This window comes from Astyanax mexicanus, chromosome 2 (genome assembly GCF_023375975.1).
Source record: "Astyanax mexicanus isolate ESR-SI-001 chromosome 2, AstMex3_surface, whole genome shotgun sequence".
NCBI classification, from domain to species: Eukaryota; Metazoa; Chordata; class Actinopteri; order Characiformes; family Acestrorhamphidae; genus Astyanax; species Astyanax mexicanus.
This window is the reverse complement of record NC_064409.1, coordinates 37,301,950-37,316,530: the sequence shown is the minus strand read 5'-3', so window position 1 is coordinate 37,316,530 and position 14,581 is coordinate 37,301,950. Positions and strand designations below refer to the sequence as shown.

Below are 14,581 nucleotides of genomic sequence, written 5' to 3'. Positions count from 1 at the left end.
TTTAATATTTGATTACTTACTACATAATAACAGATCTAAGATATCAATTACAAAGCTGGAAATACTCTTTAGTTGATTGACATTGTCTGTGTGTGTGTGTGTGTCTGTGTGTGTCTGTGTCTGTGTGTGTGTGTTTCCTCCCAGGATATTTTCCAAAATCAGACCCACCTGCCCACATTTAGCTCTCCAGCTATTGAGACCCACATCCATCGAATCCCAGGCCTCTCGCAGAAGTTCATCTACCTCAACGATGATGTGATGTTTGGAAAGGATGTGTGGCCTGATGATTTCTACAGTCATTCAAAGGGCCAAAAGGTTTGAACACAGGTTTTTCAACACTCTATATTGACCTCTTTTCTGGTGTATACTTGTGTTGATATCTCATAAATGTAGCTGGGTAGTAACAGAATTTATGTACCGGTAACAGAGTTAAGTAATTAGGATATTTATTGAATGATTATACACTATGTATCATCCTCGACTGTCTCAAAATATCCTTCTCTCTTCAAGTATCAAGGTCTCAATGTTCTAAGGTAATTGAGTATAATTAGGACCTTAAAGAATATAACCAGAATAAGGATGAACATAACTTTCCCACGTTTATGATGTTCCCCAAATTTAAGCCAAATTCTTCACTTCCTATAGGTGTATCTCACCTGGCCAGTTCCTAACTGTGCTGAGGGCTGCCCAGGGTCGTGGATCAAAGATGGTTACTGTGACAAAGCCTGCAACAACTCTGCCTGTGACTGGGATGGTGGAGACTGCCTGGGTGAGCAGTGTTCTCATCTTTACTGCTTTTGTCTCTTATTTTATAATTGTTTTGTTACTTCTAAAACACACAGGTTTGGTGAAGAACTTAGGTTTTAGCTTAAACTGCAGAACACTAAGGATCACTTCATCTTGTGGATGATTTTACAGGTACAGCAGGAGGAAGTCGTTACGGTGGTGGTGGTCCTGGAGGCTCAGTGGTCGGAGGTGGACAGCCCTGGCAGTTTGCAGGTGGTTTAGGAGGACTGGGAGGTGTTTCGTTCTGCAACCAGGGCTGTGCTAACTCCTGGTTGGCTGACAAGTTCTGTGACCAGGCCTGTAATGTGCTGACTTGCGGCTTTGATGTGGGAGACTGTGGACAAGGTGAGAAACAGAATTAGTGGACAAAAGATTTTAGCTTTAGAATGTTTAATACTACTAGTTTCAGCTCTAAATATATATTTTTTCTGTTGTTATAGATAGCAGTTTGTGATAGGGACTCAAAGGTACAAAAACACATCTACTTCATAAATCTAAGAAGTTAACACAGTTGATTTAGGAGATTTTGTGATTTAGGAGAAGTTACAATGGTACAATGCTTATTGGTGGGATATAAGCTTTTAGTACTTGTTAGCTAAATTAGCCTTATCGTTTCTTAACTCCATGTGGATTAAAATAATTTTTTGCCAAACTGGTAGTTACAACATTAATATCTACTGGATATCTTATGCAGAAGCTCATAATCAAAAAATATAAACAAAGGAATTAAGCTGTGGGTAACTGCAAAAATAATTAATAAATGTTTTTTTTTTATTAGATATTTTTCTGAGAAAAAAAAAAAAAGCAAAAATTATATATTTTTTATATTTTAGATTTCATGTACTTAACATTGTAAAAGTAAAATATCTTAAACTAAAAAATTTTTTGCATAATGGGTAAGCATTTGACCTAGTTTGCTTGTACAATTCCTAAATTATGATTAATTTTATTATGATCTAAATTATGCATGTTTTTTATACCAATTTTTTGCCAACATAAATCAAGTTGTCGCCAGGTTGTCATTAAGTTGAGCTACAGAGATCTGCATGTATGCAGAGTGCTTTCGATACGATATGACGCACTCCTACAGGGGACTACCAGCATTTAGTCTGTTGAAGATGTACATTTGTGCACTTATATTGGTTTATTTTTATTTGTGCTCATCACCATTATAATTCACTTACTTTTCAATTACATTTCAGTCATTTTCAACATTTTCAACATGTAAGAACCTCATTATTTCTACTTGTGTGCCTGTTTACCAGATAACTTCGGCCAGCTTCACCGCGTCGAGCTGCAGAGGAACAAAACGCAGTACACTCTGCCTCAGGGAGAGCTGAGGCCCTACTTCAGCTTCTCTTCTTTTGCTAACCGCGTATCTGAGGCCCACGTGAGCGAAAACCCTGTAGTGCGTCACACTTCTGTCGCGAACAAGTGGAAAACCATCCACCTGCTGCTGCTGCCAGGTTACAACGCCACCCAGATCCACTACAACCTCACCTTTCAGGGTACGAACGACCAGGAGTTCACCATGAGCATCAATGTGGCTTTGGACACCAGAGAGCTTCCTAAGCCTAACATTACAGAATCACTGCAGGACAAAGGGCACGAGGAGCACAAGCCCACTGTAGCCCCCCAGGAAGTAGAGGTTCTGCTCACAGATGTCCCAGTCGAGAAGCAAGCCCCTAAAGTGAAGAAGAAGACTCCTGAACAGGTGCCTGAAGTTGTGGTGGTCCCTGCATTAAACATATCGCTTTTGCCAAAGGAAGTGAGAGATGAGCTGCAGAAGCTGGAGGAGAAACTGCTGCTAGGGGACATCACTATTAAAGGCTACAATTTGACCAAAGCCTCATTGTTAAAGCCTTTCCAAGACCAGGCTGCTTTTAAGATTAATGAAAACAATGGAGAAGTAAGGGATGCACCTAAATCACATGACAAACCGAAACAGATTGATAAAGTTCCTCTCATCCCAGTTAAGATTGACAATAATGAGCCTGCAAATGATCAGGCTCACGCTGACCAGTCTCGACTTGTGGGCACGGACAAGCCTCCATCATCCAGGCTGCTCGGTTCACTGGTGGGAAGCTTGTCTAAGGGCAAGGGTTCAGAGGTCCAGGGTCATGATCAGGAGCCTGAAGCTGATGCTGGAGTGGCTGTGGGTCGTAAGCTCCAGAACTATGCAGGCCCTGAGTGGAGTTTCCTGCCATGGGAAAAGAGCAGATTCTTCCAAGACCTCCTGGAGGTAGGTTAAATATATATATATATATATATATATATATATATATATATATATATATACATATATATATATATATATATATATAAATAGTGACATTTGCAGTATGCAGTATGACCACCCAGACTAGTGCTGGGTAAAACATATATATATATTTATAAATAGCTGATTACAGAGTCTAGAAAATAACTGATCATCAGCACAGTTGTTTATCTGTCTACTCATGCTTTAGTAGAGCTTAGTAACACTGAGATAAATAACTGATCAGCAGCACAGTGATTTATCAGTGTAATCATGATTAAGTAGAGCTCAGTAACACAGATAAATAACTGATCAGCAGCACAGTGATTTATTAGTGTAATCATGATTTAGTAGAGCTCAGTAACACTGAGCTAAATAACTAATCAGCAGCACAGTGATTTAATTTATCAGTCTACTTATGCTTTAGTAGAGTTCATCAGCACTGAGATAAAGAACTGATCAGCAGCACATTGATTTATTTATCAGTCTATTCATCTTTTAGTAAAGCTCAGCAACACTGAGATAAATAACTGATCATCAGCACAGTAATTTATAAGTCTACTCATGCTTTAGTAGAGCTCCGTAACACTGAGATAAATAACTGATCAGCAGCACAGTGATTTATTTATCAGTCTACTCATGCTGTAGTAGAGTTCATCAACACAAGGAAAAGATCTGTTTTAGACAAATACAGAACTATCTTTATCCAGCAAATAAACCACTGTACCTTGACAGGTCAGATACAAGTATATCTTTAAAGCCTCCTGGTTGTATTTTACAGGAACAGGAAAGGCTGGAGAAAGAGCTGGAGTATAGGGCAGACAGCACTGCTACTGGACGGAAGCTGAAAGACACCTTTGCTGATTCGCTCCGCTATGTCAACAAGCTTCTGAACGGCCAGTTTGGCTTCACATCCCGCAAAGTTCCAGCTCACATGCCGCACATGATCGATAGGCTTGTCATGCAGGAGCTACAGGACACGTAAGAATCATCCAAAGGATCAAACACACACATACACACACACTGACACTTATATACCATATATATGATTGTGGTTGGCTGCCTGGAGTTATCTTAACACATGATCAGAAAGCTAAAATTATTCAATAGCAGTTTGTACTAGGGCCACATGCTATTGAAAGCAAAAAGAACCAGAACCAGAAGTCACAAGAAAACACTGATCTAACATGTTACAATTTAAATAATACACTGTGTGTCCAAGATTGGAGTAAAATAAATGATTTTGGGTGGATATGATCTATAGAGCAGGGTATCAAAATTCAATACCAAAAAGGCACCGTCCAAAATGTCTCGGTACTACAGAGTATCCAAACGTTTAAAAAACTTTTAAGAAACTGAAACACTTGTCATTTCAGTGTGGGAGGTTTTATGGCTAAATTGGAGCAGCAGAGTGTGAAGGTTCAATTATCAGGGTAAGAGCACAGTTTTGCTCAAAATATTGCAATGCACACAACATTATGGGTGACATACCAGAGTTCAAAAGAGGACAAATTGTTGGTGCACGTCTTGCTGCTGCATCTGTGACCAAGACAGTAAGTCTTTTTGATGTATCAAGAGCCACGGTATCCAGGGTAATATCAGCATACCATCAAGAAAGACGAACCACATCCAACAGGATTAACTGTGGACACTGTAAGAGGAAGCTGTCTAAAAGGGATGTCCGGGTGCTAACCCGGATCGTATCCAAAAACACAAAACCACGGCTGCCAAAATCACGTCAGAATTCAATGTGCACCTCAACTCTCCTGTTTCTACCAGAACTGTCCGTCAGGACAATAGATTATTGTGGTCTAAAATTTCATTGTCCAACCCCTGCAGGTTGTACTGTTGTCATTTAGTGCTTATTTGGTTGAATTGCTTTAATTATGATTAATCATCACTCATTTAAAATGTTTCTAAAGACATTTTTGACCATAGTACTTCTGGTAGTAGAAGTTTTACACAAAACAAACTAAGTAACTGTTGTCTTTTTTTCTTCTTTTTTTGTTTCTGTTTCTCAGCTTTCCTGAGGAGTTTGATAAGACCTCTTCCCATCGTGTACGACATTCACAGGACATGCAGTTCGCTTTCTCCTACTTCTACTTCCTGATGAGTGCTCTGCAGCAACTCAACGTCTCGCAGGTCTTTGACGAGATTGATACGGATCAATCTGGTGTTCTGTCCGACAGAGAGATTCGCACACTCGCCACACGCATCCATGAGCTGCCACTCAGTCTTCAGGTACTTACTAACAGCTGGTGCTGGGGAGGGGGAATGATAGTGCAAGCCTTGTTAGGAGAATTAAGCATTATTAATGCACTGTATTTGAAATGTTTGGATAAAGCAGTCATATAAATATTGTTTTCCAGTATTTGTTTAGTAACTGTCTATACTGTGTTTCAGAGCATTTACCAAAAACATAAACAAGCTGTAGGGTTGGGTGGCATCCATTTTTTTCATATTGTCATACCGTGTCAAAACATTACCACAGTATAGGGTATTACCAGCAGCAGGAATTTGCATGAGGTGAGCAAGTCCTGTATTTACGTGGCTTCTTTATTTTTTAACTGAAAAATTATCAAATACAAAGTGCAGACTAAATGAACACTGCACACACGTTAAATTCAATGAACATTTAAATATAAGTGATATCAATGCTAGTTAGCTATCTTGTATAATGAACTATAAAGATACACAACGCTATTGCCGGATTTCGCATTTTACAGGGTCCTGTTGTGTTGGGCTCTAAGGTTCCCTTGTTAATCTAGCTTCTGGTATAGATATACAGAGCATCAGACAGCTCAGTACAGCTTTTTTAAACTAACTAACCTGAAAACTAATGATAAAACCTGGCAAAGTGAAGTCCTAGTTTGTTAGCTAGCATTAGATAACGTTAGCTAACCAGCTAAGCATTAACATCACAGATATTTAGAAGATAAAGCTCCAAACCGTCACACACAGTCGAGTGATCTCCGGAGAGTTTTGAGGCACATTGTGTAGACTCCTTTGCCAAAACCTACAACTTGGGTGTAAAAATGTTTTCTCCCATCCATGGCCATCTCTAATGCACATGAATAAATTATATAATTTGGCCCTTTGTGCGAAGCACAAAGCAGAAATTTGTCACGTCAGACATGTCATACCATATTTTTCGCACTATAAGGCGCACTTAAAATCCTTTAATTTTCCCAATAATTGACATTGCACCTTATATTCCATTGTGCGTTACGTATGAATTTTACCAGTCAGGTTGTAAGAAGCAGTAAAGCCACTCTGCCAAATTGCAGCGTTATAAAGGAGTTTCAGTGACGTTTCTGCAGACTGGAGCAGCAGTAGCATTAGCTGCTAACCGCAGTGCTAGCTCTTTTGCCGTTCATAGGTGAGTATATCGGATTATATCCTGTGTTTTAACCATGTTCAAACAAGCTACGTGGGACAAACTGCTAGCTGATAGCACCTTGGCTTACCAGAACACTCAGGGTACCTCAGTGTAGCACTGTCTGGTGGAATTTACTATGGCTAAGCTTTGCTAACTGTGGCTAGCACTGCTGCTAACTGTGGCTAGCACCGCTGCTTACTGTGGTTAGCGCTGCTGCTAACCGCTGCTGCTAACTATGCTAAGATACTAGAAATTTAAGCTTACTGTAAATGGAAGTAAATAGAAGTGCTTTACTCACCCAAATAATCTGTTTTCACCAGAGAAATCTGTGTAGAATAATACCAGCACTCGTTTGACTTTAAAGAAAGATGTTTATTTTAAGTTTTGTTTCTTAGGCGTCCCCAGTGACAAGACCTGCTTAAGTTAGAAGGGAAACATTGCGACACCCCTGTTCCTTACTATTGCCGTTTAAAATGCGCCTTATAAATTTAATGCTCCTTATGTATGAAAACATACCAGAAAATAGTTGTTTGTTGATAGTGCGCCTTACAATACGATGTGCCAATATGTATAATATACTGTGCTTGTTGGAAAATATAATTTTAATGTGTAGTGTATTACCGTTTTACCGCCCAACCCTTAACTGCTGTAAAAACTAGTAATGACCTACAAACCTTAGAGTCTAAGACTGTGCTTTAATAAGTTGTTAAATGCTGTGTTTGTGTGGTTGTGAGCAGGACCTGACAGGTCTGGAGCAGATGCTGATAAACTGCTCCAAGGCTCTCCCTACCAACCAGACTCTGCTCCACATAGTGAATCCCACTCAGGAGGCCTACTACGACCCCAGCATGGTGAGAGAACCATCTTCTGTACTGGCAGCTGTGTATAACAATAGCTGAATTATAGTGACCTTTAAAAGGATGATAATGACCATTCACATTATTCAGATTGTGTGTTCTGTATAGTATACAGGACATTATATACACAAAGTGAGCCATGGATAATAGGTTGTTTTTTCAATGTTTTAGAGCAGGTTCAGGTAAAAGAATAAAGACTAAAATAAGAGACCACTTAAAAAGAAGTTTCTTTGATTTTACCTAATTGAAAATCTCTGGAATATAATCAAGAGGAAGATGGATGATCACAAGCCATCAAACCTGAACATCAGCTGGCATAAAGTTATCCAGAAGCAGCGTGAAAACTGTGATTACAAACCAGGGTTATTCCACCAAATATTGATTTCTGAATTCTTAAAACTTTATAAATATGAATTTGTTTTTTTGCATTATTTGAGGTCTGAAAGCTCTGCATAATTTTTATTTAGCTATTTCTCATTTTCTGCAAATAAATGCTCTAAATGACAATATATTTATTTGGAATTTGGGAGAAATATTGTCTGTAGTTTATAGAATAAAACAACAATGTTCATTTTACTCAAACATAAACCTATAAATAGCAAAATCAGAGGAACTGATTCAGAAACTAAAGTGGTCTCTTAATTAGTTTCAGAGCTGTATATGAGTTTTGAGGAGCTTTCCACCTTTAGCTATTTAAATTAGACCAGATAATGGAGAATATAACAGTGGGTGGTAGTACTTTCTCACCTGTCATTGTGGATGGAGGAAAGGTTAATGCTTGTAGAACTTGGAAATGGAATGTCCTATTTATCTGCCGTCCACTATCAGGATTCACTCTTAGTCAGCCTCACTCACAAGACACTACCTCACAAGTTATACAGGTGTTCCTTAGCTGTCCCCTGAGGTAACACTTAACGATCAATTTACATACTGATATCCCATGACTTTTTTCCCATGTCATTATAAAACTGTATATATTTTATATGCTCTATTGAGGACCAATCAAAAGGTGGAAATTGTGGGAAACAAACAGCAAAAGAAAAAGTGCTGTTGATGATTTATTGCATGTTCTAACTCATTTGACAGCCCTGGTTTTATTACTTCACCAGGCATAGCACAATTAGAAATGCATTGTGATGTTTTGTACATATAGTGCAGCCCTAACCCCACATCTGTGTCCTATGAGATGCTGATGATTAATGCACACCCTATACTTAGACACTGTTGTGCTGTTAAAGAAGGCTTGTGTTTAATACTGGAGCTTTTACTTCTTCTGCAGCCTCCAGTTACCAAAGGTCTGGTTATCCACTGCAAACCGATTGCGGAGAAAATACAGAAAGCCTTCAAAGACCAGAACAAATACAAGTAAGTCTAACACAAAGCACAATACTCACCGTCAATAATATTTGCACTCATTAGGAAGTCTCATATTGCAATGCTGTTCAAAAGGAATGTAAAAGTTAGAGATACACCAATAAGTGGACACGTTTAGACTGATATGGGCAATATTTTTTGAGGTACATATAGAGAAGCAGTGTGTAACACTGGAAGCGAAATGTTTTGCCATGGATTTGTAGAGGTTCCTAATAATGTGCTGCAATAATCCATCCTATGCAGCTCCAATATTCCTGCAGATTCTGCAGAGTGTTGATAATGTGTCCGATACTATTCCACACAATTCCAATCAGGCAAAGTAAAGTATCTGGTATTTGGTATCTGGTAAAGTTATCTTAATTTGATTTGATTAAGGGGAATCTGTAAGGGGTTTATTGCAGTGACTGAGGTTTTACAGTGTTAAAGTGTCACTGTAACCATAAGAATGACACATCAACGAAAATTGCTAACTTTGTAACTTTTTTAAGATGGCTCTAACAGTTTTTAAAGAGAGTATTTAGAATGTAATGAAAACACAACAGTGCTGTTTGCTCCAACATTTTACATTTAGTGTATTCCTACTTCTGAATTGAACATATTTGTGGCACTTTTGCCTAATAAATTAATGATTGTAGGGTATATAGCTCATTAAAATGATAAACTCAACCATATTCTCATTTTTTCAGATATTAAGGTGAGGTTTTGGCTCACTTAAATGTTACCATTTATCCCCTTAACACGGCAGCGTTTATCTACATTCTACTTAAAAATACATGATTAATCTTAAGGATTTCTATTCAAGTATTACATTAAAAGGTTTCATGTTTTATAAGAAATGTGTGTGAAAATCCTAATTGTAATTGTAATAAAAAAAATATATATATATATATATATATATCACTGATCTAAAATTATTAAGTGGAAAAGATAATGGACAGGCAGCCTTTTCAAGTGTCTTGTAGGAATCTCTAAAGCCATGAACGTGTTTAGAATGTAAAAAACATATTTTACTCCAGAGAAAAGGTTTTTTTTATCATCTACATATCTGTATACAAGCCAAGGCCTGTTGAGGGGTTAATAAACTTTATTCAACACTTAACCTTGATTATTTAAAGGAAATTCAATAGTTAAGGGAGCATTTAAGGGTTTATGATGATTTCCCTTAGTATGTTGGTTCTGTCCACCGAGATAAAATCACTTCAGGCTTTCCTATTCACCAAGTTTATTTCCTGTCATTATTATTATTATTATTATTATTTTCGGGGTGCAACTATTTTTTGACAATGAGTGTATACATAATAGCACAATAATGAATTGTGATATGAATTATGTATTGATGTAAATTAATGCTTGATTATTCTCTTCATTAGATTTGAGATCATGGGAGAGGAGGAAATTGCCTTCAAGATGGTACGAACCAACGTCTCACATGTGGTTGGGCAGCTGGATGACATAAGGAAGAACCCAAGGTGTGTTCCTGTAATTCTGAAGGCTTCTGTAGCTTCTGTGCATGTATCTGTATGTAGACATATGAAGCATGCCTTATGAAAGCTTATAACTGTGAACAGGAAAAGCTGTCATCGTTAATTAAGGCTGCAGCCAGTGTTTATCATTTCTCTTTTCCCTGTAGGAAGTTCATCTGTTTGAATGACAACATTGACCACAGCCATAAGGATGCCAGTACAGTGAAAGCTGTCCTGAGGGACTTCTACGAGTCCATGTTTCCACTGCCCTCTCAGTTTGAGCTGCCCAGAGAGTACCGCAACCGCTTCCTCCACATGGGAGAGCTGCAGGAGTGGTGAGAACATTTGTACTGGTGTTAATATTCCAAGCAGGGACCAGAGGAAAGACTGAGAACACTGAATGGAAAGAGTGATGATACCAAGAATGCAGAATGCAAGAATGTTTATTACACCATCACCCAGTGATGGACAGTCAGTGACTTCAAGGCAGAACACAGAAGTCACAGAGATTAGACGTTGTGTGTTATTAATATAATAGTGCAAATAAAAAAAAAAGAATATCATTATAAAGTTTATTTATTTCAGTAATTCAGTAAAAAAAATTAAACTCATATATTATATAGATATATTACACACAGAGTGATCTATTTTAAGTGTTTATTTCCTTTATTGTTGATTATGATGATTATGAATTGATAAAACACAGTGGATCAACAGCTGCACATGACATGTCTCTCCAAACCATCACTGATTGTAGAAACTTCATACTAGACCTCAATCAGCTTGGACTGTGTGTCTCTCCACTCTTTCTCCAGACTCGGCTCTCTTGATTTCTAAATGAAATGTAAAATTTACTGATGGTCAGTGATGGTTTGGAGAGACATGTCATCTGCTGGTGTTCATCCACTGTGTTAAATCAAGTCCAAAATCAGTGCAGTGTTTTCACAGAAATCTTACAGCACTTAATGCTTCCCTCTCCTGCATTTTTATAGAGGTGCGGATTTCATTTTCCAGCACACTGCCCACACTGCCAGAAGTACCAATTGGTCTAATTGTAATATATTATATTGTAATTTTCTGAGACGCAGATTTTGGGTTTTCCTTGGCTGTCAGCCATAATAAACAAAAAAGAATGAAATGTTTCAAATAGATCACCCTTTGTGTAAAACATCAGTATAATTTATGAGTGTCACATTTTAGACTCAATAACTGAGATAAAAGAACTTTTCAATGATAGTCAAATTTTTTGAGAGGCCAATTGTACAATATATGGTCATGACCATAATTACAGTATTTCTGATGCCCCCTGTATTGCTCATCATATTTTTCTTGAAAGAGAAAAAACAATTTACTTTAATGAGCTGTATGTCTAATTTTATTGACAGTGTTTGTACAGTATCAGTCAAAAGTTTGGACACACCTTCTCATGCAATATTTAACTTTTTTTTCATTATTTAATGTAATTTCTACATTGTAGATTAATATTAAAGACATTAATATGAATTAGGAAATTCATATGAAATTACATAGTAAAGAGAAAAGTTTGCCCTCCACAATCCTCTGATCTAAACGCATCTGAGATGTGTGATTTGAGGTGATTTGGGATAAGCTGGAGCTTTACAGCTTAAAAGAAAAGCAGCAACTGTTGAACACATTGGATAAGAAGATGTGTGTCCAAACTTTTGCCTGGTACTGTACATTATTTATTTTTTATTCATTCAAGATATTCAAAATTATATTTTGCATTTCCATTATTCGGAAGAAAAAATAAAGGTTACCGTGAACAATAAATGATGAAGAATTTTAACAGTTACAGACAACTTTTCATTGAATTAAACATACAAATGTTGGGTGAAAAGCATTTGAAGGTCCTAATGGTGTCTTACAATTATCCATTCCATGCAGCGTAAATTGCGCAGCAGAGTGGTCATTCAGAAAAAAGTAGGGCCACAAGCTTTATATTAAATTTAATGTGACATAGGGTTGTCAAAGTCCCTATAATGAAGATTAAAGGTCATCTGGCATTGTTACACATTTAGTCACAATGTTTATTTACATTTATTCTATTCTGAGATACTGTAAATAGCTTTACACTTTATTGTTTTACAGAAGACAGTTGCCCCGTACTGTACTTGAGTGATTATATTTAAATAGTACGACCAAACATCAACACTCCAGATGTCTATGAGTTATAAAAAGATGAAGGACACAGAACAGACAGACTGGAATAGACAATTGTTATTGTTGAGGGTTTTTTTTTTTTTAAGAAAGAGGGTGATGTGCAGGTGCTTACCGCTCACTTCAAACACATGCATTGTAACAGTATCTATATATAATCTATTGTGTAAGCTTAATCATGCTCTGTGTGATTTATAGCTTCTTTGTTTGTCGGTCACTTTGAGTGACAGGGGATTGTTATTCCTTTCATCACAAGGGAACGGATGACCAATTCCTCGTGGTGTCATCACCAAAGGGAATTCTGGGAATGACTGGGTGGTTGCGGCTGTGTTTATGTGTAGATATGTACGCTTGTATTTTTATACTGGTGAGGGTCAAATGTCCTCGGCCGCATGATTGTTCACGGTGGATTTTATGATTAAGATTAAATTTGGGGGTTCAAGTTAGACACAACTGGGGCATATTTAAGCTTTAGGCTTAAATTTAGATTTGGGAACACTATAATAATGATTATGCAATCACAGTTTGTTTGGTGTTGTGTTTTTGTATACATGTGTGCATGCTTGTGTGTGTGTGTCTCTCTGTGGAGACCAGCTGGTTAAGACCTGGAGCTTTTACAATGCGACCCAGGGTTTGGGTGAGCCTGACAGGGCCCTGAAATAGCCGGGGCGTCCTGTGGTGCAGCCGGGCAGATCACATGGTGCTGAGGAGGCTTCGCTGTAACAGAGCCGCCTGGCTTCCCAATTATGAATGGTGAAGTGTAGCGCTCATAGTTTCCAGCCTACACACCTCCACACATCCACACACAGACACACACACACCTACCAGGTGGTGACAGGAGGGTGACGAGCAGGTGGCGGCATTTCAGCGTCTATGATGTCAGCTGGTCGGGTTTTTGCCTCCGCTAGGCTGCAGCATGACATCATGTTCAGGCTGGAGGGAAGGCTGCTGCTGCTGCTGCTGTTGTCAGGCGTGTTGGGCTGAAGTCACTGAATTGAGATGTAGTCCGAGCTACAAGCTAAATCCTGTGCTGAAATGAGGAATACTTGGAATATTTTTTTTCCCTCTTGTATCAACTATACATGTTTGGTATCTGAAGTTCATTTACATTGTTCAGGTATGCACAGGAACTGTTAAGGTTAATAAAATAAAATAAAATAAATAAAAAGTAAGAAAGCAACAATTAAAAAAAAAAGATATAAAAAAAAAAGAAAAGACTGTGATGGGCCAAAGAGAAAAGACATTGGTCACTGATTGCTTCGTTGAATGTGCTGCCATGTTTGAGGTCTTTGGATTAAACAGAAGAATTCTGTTCATTTTGAGGCGTAAGACCAATGAAAAGAGGCATGACCAGTGCTTAATGCCATCTGTCAAGCATGGTGGAGGTAGCATGATAGACGATAGTCTAGGAATGCTCTGAGGTGGTAAAATAAGAGATTTCATACAGAGTGCAAGGGATATTAAAGAAAAAAGGCTACCACAAAATTTTGTAAAGCCATTCCATACCCTGTGGACAGCGCTTGATTGGGGCTAATGTCATCCTACAACAGAATAATGACCCCAAACACTCCTTCAAATTGTGTCTGCAATATTTAAGAAATAAGAAGTCAGACAGAATTCTGACTGTAATGGAATGGCCAGATCTGAACCCTATTGAGCTGTTCTGGGAGCAGCTTGAGCGTATAGGAAAAGAGGAAGACTGCATCAAGCTAATCCATGTTGTGGGAGATGATGCTACAGGACGCATGGGGTAAAATCACATCAGATTACCTCGAACAGTTGACAGCTAGAATGCATACAGTCTGCCAGGCTGTAATTGCTTTAAAAGGTGACTTTTTTGATGAAGGCAAAATTTGAAGTACACAGTCATCATTTTCATTAAAATCTATATTTCTTACTCTTTTAGACTTATTTCTTATCTGCATGTCCTGTTTATTTGCTTCGTTTCATAATCTTAAGTGTGTTTTCATTGAAAACAAGAAAATCTTACTGTGATCCCAAACTTTTAAGCGGTAGGGTAGATATGGACAAAGTCCTCTGTTAGTACACTGCATTCATTACGTCTGTATATAGGAATATCATATGGACATGACAAAGAAGAAACTGTTGCAGAAAAAAAAACTTAGCTCAGAACTACTTTAAACTGCTGGTTACAGCCATTTACACTTCTGCTTCTTTTGTCTTTTTTGTGGTACATTATCGCAACCTCTCTCCTATAAAACATAAGGCACATAAAGATGTACGTGGTTAGTAGCAGCTACATTGTTTATAGTGGCTTTTACTTTTA

At 37.9% G+C, this 14,581-nt stretch overlaps 1 protein-coding gene across 1 annotated transcript in view; it reads left to right on the top strand.

The window, feature by feature from the left end:
• gnptab (N-acetylglucosamine-1-phosphate transferase subunits alpha and beta) overlaps positions 1–14,581 on the top strand; it is a 38,573-nt gene that overhangs the window by 18,352 nt on the left and 5,640 nt on the right. Inside the window, exons 10-19 of the mRNA XM_022671698.2 lie at positions 145–315; positions 646–769; positions 919–1,131; positions 2,052–3,028; positions 3,825–4,024; positions 5,065–5,284; positions 7,160–7,273; positions 8,559–8,644; positions 10,024–10,122; positions 10,284–10,451. Coding sequence (XP_022527419.2) covers positions 145–315; positions 646–769; positions 919–1,131; positions 2,052–3,028; positions 3,825–4,024; positions 5,065–5,284; positions 7,160–7,273; positions 8,559–8,644; positions 10,024–10,122; positions 10,284–10,451 — 2,372 coding nt within the window. The remainder of the gene's footprint in view (positions 1–144; positions 316–645; positions 770–918; positions 1,132–2,051; positions 3,029–3,824; positions 4,025–5,064; positions 5,285–7,159; positions 7,274–8,558; positions 8,645–10,023; positions 10,123–10,283; positions 10,452–14,581) is intronic.